This window comes from Nerophis lumbriciformis, linkage group LG09 (genome assembly GCF_033978685.3).
Source record: "Nerophis lumbriciformis linkage group LG09, RoL_Nlum_v2.1, whole genome shotgun sequence".
Classification (NCBI taxonomy): Eukaryota; Metazoa; Chordata; class Actinopteri; order Syngnathiformes; family Syngnathidae; genus Nerophis; species Nerophis lumbriciformis.
The window spans coordinates 23,971,075-23,984,704 of record NC_084556.2 but is presented as its reverse complement, the minus strand read 5'-3'; the positions used below and the strand labels follow the sequence as shown (position 1 = coordinate 23,984,704).

The window sequence follows — 13,630 nt, the reverse complement described above, 5'->3', positions numbered from 1 at the left end:
CAAGGGCAGGGGTGAGGCGTCAAAGTCCGTGTCCAGGCGGGAGGTCCAGATCCAAGAGGCAGCCAGGGAACCAGAGGGAATACAGGGAGACGAGACACTGCTTGTGACGCGGGAACGGAGGAACGCTGGTGGATGATGACAAGGGACACGAGACAAATGAACATGAAGGGGGAGAAACATAGAGAGAGAGAGTGTGCATAGAGCTTAGAGATATTCGGCTTACTGTACAGGAACAGGTCGCTATGTTCTGGCCCGGAACGCAGGTTTGAACTAGCTTAAGAAGCCCAGGGAGCTTATCAGCGGCATGTGTGTTGAGTGCTGACTGACTGGCGATTGAATGCAGCCGCATGCTGCAGTCGAAATGGCGTGCGCAGGCGCGCGCAGCACAACACGCAGATGAATGCGCATTGGATTGCGCCCGGGCCGTGACAAAAATGTACTTTTTTGCCATTGCATTCAATGCTTCATATTCATATTAATATTTGTGAGGACATCTATTAATTTATTTATGCGATTATTTTGCCACCTATTGCTGTCACAATGTGTTCCTGTGGCGACTTGTCCAGGGTGTACACTGCCTTCTGCCCAAGTGCAGCAGGGATAGGCTCCAGCAACCCCCGCGACCCAGAAAGGGACAAGCGGTAGAAATGGATGGATGGAATGTGTTTCTGTGACTCCAGCACGAACTAGGCCGGACAGCAGCCGCCGGTTGCTGTGACACATTGATGGCACCTCCGATACCGTGGAACGGCTGTGACAGCAAGTCCTCTCCTGAGTTGTGATAATAAATTGAGGAATCAAACGAGGGTCAAAGTCTTTCGTATCCTTTTTGATAGCGCTGGTATGTTTAAATTTGAGAGATTCCAAACCAAATATTACATAATTTTCACACAAAACTCTAATCTGGCTGTGAGCAGGCTACTTTATGAACACATTTTGTTATAAGTTACACAAATTATGTTTATATTGGGGGTAATCAGAGTCACCCGCTAATCTAAAGTTTTACGTATCATACCAATGGACGGTCGTCCTTAGGTGTATGTGGTCTGCTGCCATTGAACACTAGACTTCGGGAGGGACACACATGGTGCGGTGAGGAAGGAAGGGGACATCCGCCTCGCCAGTTGCAACGACTATCTTTTCAAACGCTTCTCTGAATCAGAATCAGAATCAGAATCAGAATAGTTTTTATTGCCATTGTTTGAGAACGGGTTCACAAACTAGGAAACTCTGATATGGCGATGTACATCCATCTTCTTCTTCACCTTCTTCCTCATGCCCGACCATTTCTTTTTTATTTCAGCCTGTCTGCACATGGCTACGTTCAGAATGATTTGCGTATTTACAGTATAAGGGGGCGGAGCCTGGGCGTGCCAAGCCAAGCAAACTTCTGCCTTCATTTCCAAGCTGACAGCGATGTAAAAAAGAAATGTGCTTGGATTAGCGCGTGCGCACACTTTCATACATCTGAACTTTTTCTTGCGTACATAGTTTTCTGGATCCAAATTTTTGTAGGAAATCCATGCAACTCTTAATACATAAGGGCCGTCGAAATATTCCACATCTGTACAGCCCCTTTATACAGTAAATTGACAATATAATTTGCCCAGGTCTCTTAACTGGATAGGTTAAAAAAAACTAATAAATCATGTTATATCATCATATAAAAAATACTTCAATGCTCCATATTTTGAATTTGTACAAATACAGTAGTACATTAACCCTTTCTGTGCCTTTATATATTTGCCTTGAACTTATTTTTGTAACCATGAATGGATACATAATAAAGCCATAATAATGGTAATTAACTATTGTACTACTAATAGATGGGTTTCTGTTATCCATTGTATTAAAGTTTAAAGTACCCATGATTGTCACACACACACACAAGGTGTGGCAAAATTATTCTCTGAATTTGACCCATCACCCTTGATCACCCCCTGGGAGGTGAGGAGAGCAGTGAGCAGCAGTGGTGGCCATTTTTGGTGATTAAACCCCCAATTCCAACCCTTGATGCTGAGTGTCAAGCAGGGAGGTAATGGGTCCCATTTTTATAGTCTTTGGTATGACTCGGCCGGGGTTTGAACTCACGACCTACCGAATACTAAAGAATAACATACCAAACTGTTAAAGGTAGTCCTGAATTAAATTTTAATTCTGGTGAATTGTATTTAGCAGTATATCACTGATAATATCTAAAAATGATTCTCTTTAAATATTATTAAGAAGTAAACCTCATTTCCAATGAACCAGCAGGGCGTCTTTACTGTTTATCTTATGGGAATATGATGAATAATTTCAATTAAGCAAACAATTGTAATTTAAACATAGTAACATTCAATATTTCAATCTATTACATTTAATTGATGGGTGAAAAAAAATAATATATATATACATACAGTATATACTAAGGTTTTAGAACACCTTATTTATAGCACAAGTATGTTCAAACATGTGAGTGGTATTATAAATTAACAATATTTTTTACATCCTTTGATATCAATGATGTAAATACAGCAAGGTTCAGAAATATCTGGAAAGTGACATTTGGTGTACAGTCGTCCCTCACCACATCACGCTTCAAAAAAAATGAGGTGATCTAATTTAAAAATAAAAATAAAATAATTTCAAAAACGTTTTTAAATAAAATAAAAATTAAAAAGTGTGGAGAAAAAATGTTTGAATGTACTTACCATACTAATTGCTTTAAATTGGGTGCTCTTACTTAAGAAAAACAAATATATAATGTAAATATGCTGGGACAGCGGTACTAAAAGTGATGGATGGAAACATAATGTAATAAAAATGTACAAAAATGTTTGGTAACACTTTAGTATGGGGAACACATAGTCACCATTAATTAGTTGCTTATTAACATGCAAATTAGTAACATATTGGCTCTTAATTAGTCATTATTAAGTACTTATTAATGCCTTATTCTGCATGGCCTTATTATACAACCAGTAAGCCATTAACTAAGAGTGTTCCCTCAATAACCTCAGAATTATTGCTGAATATTAACCCTAACCCTAAATAACTGTAAATTAAGTCTTTGTTACTTTAATAAGCAACTAATTAATGGTGAATATGTTCCCCATACTAAAGTGTAGCCAAATATTTTTATGTACTTATTGCTATAATTGAGGTGTTTTAATTCATTTTTTTGACTTTATTATGTCCATCCATCTATCCATTTTCTACCGCTTGTCCCTTTTGGGGTCGCGGGGGGTCGCTGGAGCCTCTCTCAGCTGCATTCGGGCGGTAGGCGGGGTACACCCTGGACAAGTCACCACCTCATCACAGGGCCAACACAGATAGACAGACAACATTCACACTCACATTCACACACTAGGGCCAATTTAGTGTTGCCAATCAACCTATCTCCAGGTGCATGTCTTTGGAGGTGGGAGGAAGCCGGAGTACCCGGAGGGAACCCACGCAGTCACGGGGAGAACATGCAAACTCCACACAGAAAGATCCCGAGCGCAGGATCGAACCCAGGACCTTTGTATTGTGAGGCAGACGCACTAACCACCGTGCTGCCCGACTTTATTATGTTTTAATCAAAATTAAATTAAAAAAATAAAAATAAATGTTTAGATGTACTTACTGTATTTATTGCTATAAATGAGGTGTTGTCATTCATTATATTTGTTATTTAAAAAAAAAAAATATATATATATATATATATATATATATATATATATATCTTTATTTTATTTATTTTTTTAAATAAATAAATAAATGCATAAACATGAGATGTTCTAAAACTTTTGACACTTTCTGCAATACACACGCCATGACTCAAATATGGCGTGTGTATTGTAGAATATTATTGTGGTTATTATTGTTTTTATTGTAGGCGTGTGAAACTGCACCATTTGGCTTCCCCCTGAGAACCAGCGTCCACTGCTCAGGAGGAAAGTAAAAAGCTGTCCTCTAATTGAGTTAATGCAACGATTGTCTCCTCCCAGGTGTCAGTGCTGGTCTGGTCAATAAAGCTGATTGTCAGCATCATGGGAGACTGGAACCTGTTAGGGAAGCTGCTGGAGAGTGCCCAGGAGCATTCAACCGTGGTGGGCAAAGTGTGGCTGACGGTGCTGTTCATCTTCCGCATCTTGGTGCTGGGGACCGCCGCCGAGAAAGTGTGGGGCGACGAGCAGTCGGGCTTCACCTGCGACACCAAGCAGCCCGGTTGTCAGAACGTCTGCTATGACAAGACCTTCCCCATCTCCCACATCCGCTTCTGGGTGATGCAGATCATCTTCGTGTCCACGCCCACGCTCATCTACCTGGGCCACATCCTGCATCTGGTGCGCATGGAGGAGAAAGTGAAAGAAAAGGAGAAGGAATTTCAGAATGAAAAGGCCAAGAAAGCGCCGATTAAGGACAATCTAGGGCATGTGCGGCTGAAAGGTGCCCTGCTGCGAACGTATGTCTTCAACATCATTTTCAAGACTCTTTTTGAAGTGGCTTTTATTGTAGCTCAGTACTTCCTGTATGGCTTTGAGCTCAAGCCCATGTACACGTGTGACCGCTGGCCGTGTCCCAACGTGGTCAACTGCTACATCTCCAGACCCACCGAGAAGACCATCTTCATCCTCTTCATGCTGGCCGTGGCCGCCATCTCTCTGCTGCTCAATCTGGTGGAAATCTACCATCTTGGCTTCACCAAGTGCCACCAAGGCCTCCGCTACAGGCGCTCGCAGGCTGCCATCAAGGCCGCCAAATCGCCGGGTGAGCCCGCCACGCCTTTCGTCCCCAACTACAACTACTTCTCCGCTCGCTCCGCCGTGCCCGAAGCATTCCCGGTGGAGGCCAAGTACAACATGGAGCACGGGCCCTACAGCAGCAAGGCGGTGTACAAGCAGAACAGAGACAACATGGCCGTGGAGAAGAAAGGAAAAGCGGACGGAGACGACGTGCAGGAGAGGAAAAGGTCTACGTCGGTTTCTGAGATGTCCACAGAAAGCACGCGCAGAAACAGCCTGTCCAGCAAGCACAGCAATACCAAGAGCAGGATGGATGATCTAAAAATATAAAGACAAGACTCATTATGGACACGCCACACAGAAAAACAGCTTCGCTTAAATTGTTCTTTTAGTTTGAAATGTGATTGACAGTTGTAAAGTCCATGTATACTGTTTATTAGGCGTGTAAAAAAAAAATTGATTTTCAAATAAATCGCAATTTTTATTTGTAACGATTTTTAATTGATTAAAAAAAATCTAAAGTCAAAAATCGAATGAACATTTTTTTTAATTCGTATTTATCTATTTATATATATTTTTTTATCTGTCCTGTCCAGCCACTCAGGCAAATCATATAGATGCTCCTATTTGCTGGATAAATTTACCTTATAGAAAGGAGAAGTGTGGGATCCTTCTCTTGTTGCCTTATTTGTATTTGACTTTATTAAATGTTTGGGTATCATTTTTTTTGTATTTGTATTTCACTTTATGAAATTTTTTTCAAAGAAAACCAGTTTTCTTTTAAGTGATATCGAAATTTATTGCAGCTGTTTGTGTATTTTATGGAGGAATGTCATTATTTATAGAACTGAATCAGAATCAGAATCAGAATCAGAATAGTTTTTATTGCCATTGTTTGAGAACGGGTTCACAAACTAGGAATTTTTCTTGGTGCAATCGTGCGACATAAAACACATATAACACAGAATAGGTAATAAAATAAGCTGTGACTGAGCAATCAGATCTTGTTATTGGCACTGGTACCCAATGTTATTTAAAAAAAGCATTGATTTTGAATTGAGAATCGATTCTGTATCACATCAATAAGAATCTAATTGAATTGAATCCTGTGGTGCCCAAAGATTTACAGCCCTACTCTTTATAATAAAGCTGCACCAAACTAAATCAGACTATGCCACTAATATTATAGCCAGAGGCATCGTTAGTAATTCTGAGCACCATTAAAAAAAAATCACATTGGGCCCCCATGACAGCTGTTGTCACCACAATCCTATTTTAGGGGGGGCCCTTGGAATTGTCCTGACTTTGCCCCCTAAAGCAAGTTATGTGTTGCTAGGAGAGTTTTCCAAAGTATGAGGACTTCAGAGGCGATACAGCAGCTTAAGAAAAAAGAAAAAAGATGTTTTAAGTTATTAAAGGAGCCATATGTAATACTTTCATTTCAAATCATCATTAAATGGCCCTGATATGTCAAAAGGCATTAATAAATCATGTTCTTTTCGAATACTTTTATTACTGATAGCAGTAGTTCAGCCAGGATATGCTCAGTTCAAAATTAGATTTACAGCCCCAAAATCTTGTTATTGTTTTCATTTCGATGCCCCTCCCTCCACTGTTTGACCAATTAGAAAGTGCGTGAGTGTGTCATATCCAGGTTGCCACTTACGCACCGCCCTCTTCGTCTAGCTACTGCCACTGGTAAAGTTACTAAACATGTCAGACCTTAGTAAATCTAAAAGGTGTCGTTACGATTCTCAACTTATTCATGACAAAGCCAGGAACAAAACGAGGATTTGCATCGGGGACGCCTTTGAAAGATAGAGACGATTGAAGGCGGAGAAGATTTTTTTCATCTGACGCCAAACTTTCGAATTTCCTCCTTGATATGTAAGTAAGGCATTTACGTTTTGTTATTACTTGTAATAAATGGTAATGGACATTTCGTATGTAAACTATATTGTCCAATACAGACTATGATCTTGTTTAACAAAGCTAGTATGTTTGTGCAACGAATGCTTACTTAGTGTGATGGCGCTTAGCTCCTAGTGTTATGATTAGCATGCTAGCCCGGTCAATGACACATCAACTAATAGGCTAACGGGGAAAATATATGCCCGTCAGCCTGTATGTCCATGTGTATTTGAACTGATGGCCAAATATATTTTCGACAAATAAAATCTCGGTATATAAATATGGGTAGTGGCAGTGCCTATTTCGTTCTTAATATGCTGATACGCTGAGGGCGTCATCATGGCACATGGCAACATATGAAGACAGCCAAATCACATGATAAAATAGTTAGCCTACAGGCATACCTTGGTAAAATGTGTCCTCTTTAGTTTTGGGCGTACATTAGGCTGCTATGCATGCTGTACTTATTTTCACCAGTATAACCATTGCTAGCGTTGGTTGTAGTTTGTTTTAGTCTTTGTTTTCTGATAGCACTGACAATAACCTTATGATTGCCATTTGTTGTGATATTGTATGCAGGCATGACATACTTCTTCCTGAAAATAGCTTCATTTCTGTGTAAAATGTGTTGGTTAGAAATGTGTTATTGACAAAATGCTTGTTTATTCAGCTGTTATGGTCCCAGCACCTCAACCCCTAGTAAGAGGCAGTGGAAGTTTGAAGCTGGATTCGGCTGCGTATCTGGCAACCTCAGTCAGGGAGAGTGGGAGGGGACTCCAGAATTTTGACTGTGATTGCAGTACCATTTTTGGCCACATTATGACATATGGCTCCTTTAAAGGTGGAATGGATAACATTTTTGGTCTACGGTGAGAGGGGAGGTGTCAGAGTTTGTAGGTGACGAACCCCAAGATGCAGAGAAGGCGGAAGGCATTGTACGAGAAAACATGATTTAATTATACACTAAGGCAAAACAACAAACGAAAGGGTAACAAAAGGCGTGCACAAGGCGGAGAACAAACTTGGCTATGAACTAAAATAGCACAGAGGCTAACTGTGGACAAGAAACCAAAAACACTTACTGTGACACGAAGGAACTAGGACATGAGCAGAGTGAAACAAAAGTAGTCAGAGCTACAACGACACGTGTTAAGACAGGTAGTAGTGACAATGATCCAGCAGTGACTGGAGGGTAGGGCAGGTATAAATAGCAGCTGGCTGATTGACACCAGGTGTGGCCAGGTGCCAATCAGCCACAGCTGAAGGGACACAGCACTCAGGGAGAAACAGGAAACAGAACCAAAATAAGAGCGTTGACAGGAAATGACAGAGGAAAAACTCAAACTTGACCAAACTGTCAGGAACTTATGAGATAAAAAAAATATTATAATTATGGGATAAAGATGTAAAATTATGAGATCAAGTCATGAATATCATATATGACAAAAGAAAGTCATAATTTCAATATAAAAAACCTTGGTAGCACAGTGGAGCAGTGGTAAGTGCTCGTGCTTCACAACAAGAAGGTCCTCGGTTCAATTATTATCTTTCTGTGTGGAGTTTGCATGTTTTCCGCTAGATTGTGTGGGTTTTCTCCGGGTACTCCGGGGATAGGTTGATTGGCAGCACTAAATGGTTTCTAGTGTGTGAATGTGAGTGTGAATGTTGTCTGTCTATCTGTGTTGGCCCTGTGATGAGGTGGTGACTTGTCCAGGGTGTACACCGCCTTCCGCCTGAGTGCACCTGGGATAAACTTCAGCCACCCAACAACCCTCCTTTTTTTTCTTCATTACTTATTACTACTCACTGCAGACTTTATGAGAGCCAACAAACATAATAAAACATCACTTACTGTATAAGGTTTGCTGTCATTAGGATGCCGACTGCTGGGATGTTCATATAATTCCCATTTAGATAAAGAATATCTAATAATCCTTGCGAAGAAACGGGGTGGGGGCAGTGGGAAACAAATGTTTTTCGTGTCGTCCTCAGGATGATTATATTCTTAGCCATCTATATTTCAGGTGAGAGGCATGATTTATTTACAGGGGAGCAAGGAAGCAAGGAAAGAGCAGACCACTCAATGTATACATAGGCACACCCGGAAGTGATCACGACGCTGCTCTAAATAGTTTGTCCACGTTAGCACTTATATTAACAATATGACTAATACTTGGTTAATATTCAAGTCACAAAATGTACATGGAGTTTTGGTGGCCCTTTTTGAATGGTTATTTATTGGAGTTTATGGGCGGAATAGTGGAGCTCCCAACTGGCTCCGCTGTAAGATGACTTTTATTTACGTTTAATATTTAGAATGCATTAAAAACAATCCATCCGTAGCCATGTCTTTCACAATATTTGTGAACGGTAGACAAAATTCCAAAAAAAAGTGCAGTTCCCCTTTGATAAATGTGTAATGCAGCCTGACGTCTCCTCTGAAGTTCATAACTTGTGTAGCCTTTTTCAGAATTGTAATTGTTGTCTGGAGACCCGGTGTTGCCAGGTCTCATACAAACACTTCATTTACATGTACTATTCTACAAACCTTTGTAAACAGTGTTACTTTTCTATTAGTGCTTCTTTGTCAAATTCCACCCCTGTGTGAGTCATGAGGTGGTTCAGTCTAATCATTGCTTCCAGGTGTGCCTAATTGGTAGCATACAAAAAGGGCCTAAACAATTGGCCTCCCTAATTGCTGGGGTTTGGGCCGGAAGTTGGTTGGTGTCAGACAGCAAAGTGTTTTTTTTTAACGGTCGTGAATAAACAAATTCCATCGTCTTTTGCAATTTCAAAGCCAGTCCTGATCCCTGTCAGGATTGTGAATTATCGGCAATTGGCAGGCAAAACCTCGAAGAAAGAGGATAATGAGTCGTGATAGAGAGTCAAGCAGTGTGAGTGAGAGTGAAAGGGTGGCTCAAAGGAAGATTGATGGGGAGGACAAATGTGCTTATAAAATTTAAAGAAGGGCGGGACATCAGGAAAGTAGGGCCAAGTGCAATTACGAGGTTCCTATGTGGAAATCTCGGTGACGTGAAGAGGGCAAACGTGCACAATAATGGGGATCTAATGATAGTGTGTAAGAGTGAAGGACAAAGAGAAAAGGCTTTAAAACTTGAAAACATTTGCAAGAAAGAAATTGCAGTGGAAGGAATGGTAGAAGCAAGCAGACTAACAAAGGAGTAATATACGATATTCCACACTGTAAACCCGAATAAGTAAACAGAACTCAAAAATAGTGAAGCTATCAGTTGCCACATATTTTTTGAGTTCATAAACTCAAATATTTAAGTATATCAGATCATAAATATTTGGAGATTATGTTAAATTAACTTTTAAATTATAATTGCATTAAACTTACCAATTAAGCCAACTCAAACATTTTCAGTGCATGCTACTCAGAATATTCATTCATCTTTCTAATTGTAATAACTCAGGAGAACTAAATCATTTCAAGTATGAAAACTCAGGATTTAATGTTAGATGAACTTTACATTTATTAGTTCTTTCTTTCAATTTTCTAATCTTCCAATTAGACATAACTCAAAAACAAAGACTTGCTGAAACTCAAAACCATTTACCTCCAAACTTAAAATGTATGTGGCAACTGATTGCCTTAAACTGTCAGGTTCAAACACTGATGCCATCTATTAAACAGACAAGAAGCAAGGAAGTTAAATTTTGCTCAATGTGGAGAGACTTATTGGGCTGTACACTTTGTTACAGTTCCAACCTTCGCTCTAAGGCACAGCCCACGTGCTCCACTATTTATTCGGGAGGTCCCTGGTTACATCACTGAGGCTGCTTCTGAAGGAAGGGGGGTAATTTCAGCAGCCCCAGTTAGACACAATATATGATTATTCATGAAATAGAAATGTGCTGACACTCGTGATATCCCCCTGTCTCTTCTTTGCTTGCGTCAAGGCACTCGATATTCGCCCTTGGCAGTCAGCAGGCGCGCCTGGGAATCATTTTGGTGATTTAACCCCCAATTCCAAGCCTTGATGCTGAGTGCCAAGCAGGGAGGTAATGGGTCCCATTTTTATAGTCTTTGGTATGACTCGGCCGGGGTTTGAACTCACAACCTACCGATCTCAGGGCGGATACTCTAACCACTAGGCCACTGAGTAGGTGGCCTAGTGGATTGCAAGTTGTCCCTTTGCACGGATAGAAAGGTAGAACTTCAGCACAATTGATAATAATTATAGCAACGGCCTTTAAGCATAAGAGTTGTGTGATAATTTATACATAATTATTGTAACATAAACATATTGAGTACTCTTGACTTAAAAGACAAACCAAACAAACAAAACACATCAAGTCTATATTTCATTCAAATGTTCATTACAAACGTTCCCAATATCCAAACTCAGAAAAGCTCAAATTAACATTAACATAAGATCTTCATGTCATGAATAGCTTAGAAACTGTTAATATAACATTACCGGGAAGGTGTTTAGAAATATTATTTGCCTACACCTGTGTCTTTCAGCACAAATCAAACATAAACAATATTTGAAAGACAATAGTTATAAAAAAAAAAATTAAGAATTAAAGAAACAATTACAAAGGCACACTTTGGGCCCCCTATTTGTACAATTGCAGTGCAGCAACATATAAACAATTAGCTTTCGTTTCACAACGAAAACTGCTAAAACTCCAAAACTGTACAATAACATGTACAAAGGCAGTGTGTAGCCTTCCTTTGGCTATTTGGTTTAAAACAACTTCAGGGTGCATATCAGTTTAACATCAATGAAATATGAATTACACTAACCACTAACAAGTACAAAGACAGTGTGTACTTTGTGCCATTTATCTTAAAACCAGTTGAGTAGAGCAGCGACTTTAACATCAACAGTTGAACATTAGTCAAATGAGTCAATGACATTGTCGTTGTGGACTCTGCTCTAACAGAATGAGCCACCCTCTCGGACGACAGAGATTCTCACTGGGTTGTAGTTAACTGGACTCGTAGCATCGGCACTGACGATTGTCAGGAGGACCACTGCTGCATCCTCCAGGTCTGGGTCATACATAACATCTTTAAATTAAAGGGAGATCATACACTAATCACTTGATTTCTTAGCAGTGATTGTTGATTTTTTTTAATGCCCTAATAGGCACAAATTGACTCCTCAGGTCTTTAAACATCTTGCCAAAGGTTCGCAGTTGAAACACTGGCACATTTGCCGAAATTTTAATGTGTGTTGTCCTTATACATAAATAAATAACATGAAAATATGAATTGGTTAATTTACAGTACAGTAGGCCTGATATATATCTACTAGGACTTACCACACGTCCTGAAAAATCCAGAGACTTCCTCTCGTAGAGAGACAGGAAGGGCATGGAGTACAGTGGTATGCCTTGTGTGGACATCATGTCCTTTTTAAGAAGGTTTAACAGTGTAAATACTGTGACAAGTTTACTAATCAAACTCAATGCCAAACAGCCCCGACCAATTTTCCACCACAGTGATATCTGCACATAAATCCACTAATTACCTTGCTGGCTTATCAGGTGCAATTGTGGAATTCAAAAGCTAGTTTTAAGCATTAAACTCCCAACATTACACAAATACTTCACCTGTGAATTGTATATTCACCTGTGCATCATGGACTTTGAAAATGTCAGCCAAAGCATCTGCAGTCTTTCCAGTTTGGGAAGCTTTCGGTCTAAATAAGGCCATTAAACGAGGAGTGTGGCGATCCAGCTCCACATAGAAGGTGTTAGGAAGGTTCTGGTTTGTTATCCGTTGGAACTCTGCATACACCTGCAGTGAGGAAAGAACAGTATAGTAACAGCAATCTTTTTTTTAATGATGCTCGGGATCTTTCTGTGTGGAGTTTGTATGTTCTCCCCGTTACTGCGTAGGTTCCCTCCGGGTACTGCGGCTTCCTCCCACCTCCAAAGACATGCACCTGGGGATAAGTTGATTGGCAACACTAAATTGGCCCTCGTGTGTGGATGTGAGTGTGAATGTTGTCTGTCTATCTGTGTTCGCCCTGCGATGAGGTGGCGACTTGTCCGGGGTGTACCCCGCCTTCCGCCCGATTGTAGCTGAGATAGGCTCCAGCGCCCCCCGCGACCCCAAAGGGAATAAGCGGTAGAAAATGGATGGATGGATGGATGGATGAACAAAATAAGGTAACACTACACACAATGTGACAAAGTACCGGCAAAGATAAAAACAGATGAAAGAGTTGATCCACATGATCTCAGATGGCATATGAAGAGCAGGCCAGAGGTCCATCAGCTCTTTCACAGGTGGGCAGGACAAAACTATAGTCTGTCAGAAAAAGAAAAAGGTTGCTGAAATGTGCATAAAGGACACTTGGAAGTCACAAGTTCCTGAATCTTGTTTGCACTGCTTTTAGGTTCTTGAGTATGATATATTGACAGATGTGTTCTCAGTGCACTAAGTGTGTGAAATGTGCACATGCAATCAAAATGGAGGCATGGGACTGGGCTAACTTTTGAAAAGTGGCTGTGCTGCAGTCTACAGTGTTTAAATAAATATGATATAATGGTAAAAGAAGCTGAACACAACTTGCACTGCCAAGTTATATTTGTTGCAGCAACCTGAAAACACACACAAAAAAAATATTATTTTACAAACCACCTGTGATAATATTTAAACCTCCATCAAATCACAGTCATAGTCCTCATTCTAAAAGGATAAAAGAAATTACACCAACATTGATTAAATCAAAGTTAATGTGTAAGATGTCTGTTAAAGACTATTCAATATGTAACATTTTACACAAATACATTTGAAATAATTTACAATTTATCAAAACCATGTTGATGTGATTACATTTATATACTGGCTGATGAACCTAAATTTGCAAGTGCATGACATACAGGCATGGATGTTTGTTTTATTATCTAGCTTAATGGTCAGACAAAATAACTGCAAAATAACAAATATAAGTCCAAGTACAGCCTCAGTCATTGTTTTCACAAATGCTGGTGGTATAACTTTACTGACAATTTCATTATTC

The 13,630-nt window shown here is 40.0% G+C and overlaps 1 protein-coding gene across 1 annotated transcript; it reads left to right on the top strand.

Annotated features, from left to right (window-relative positions):
• Positions 1–3,996: 3,996 nt before the first annotated feature.
• On the top strand, positions 3,997–5,042 carry gja2 (gap junction protein, alpha 2). The gene has a single exon (XM_061961572.1). The coding sequence runs from the start codon at positions 4,017–4,019 to the stop codon at positions 5,040–5,042; it is 1,026 nt and encodes a 341-aa protein (XP_061817556.1). The 5' UTR covers positions 3,997–4,016.
• Positions 5,043–13,630: the final 8,588 nt, after the last annotated feature.

Excerpts from the sequence above, each read along its gene's own strand:
- gja2 (XM_061961572.1), top strand. The coding sequence starts at position 4,017 with ATGGGAGACTGGAACCTGTTAGGGAAGCTGCTGGAGAGTGCCCAGGAG.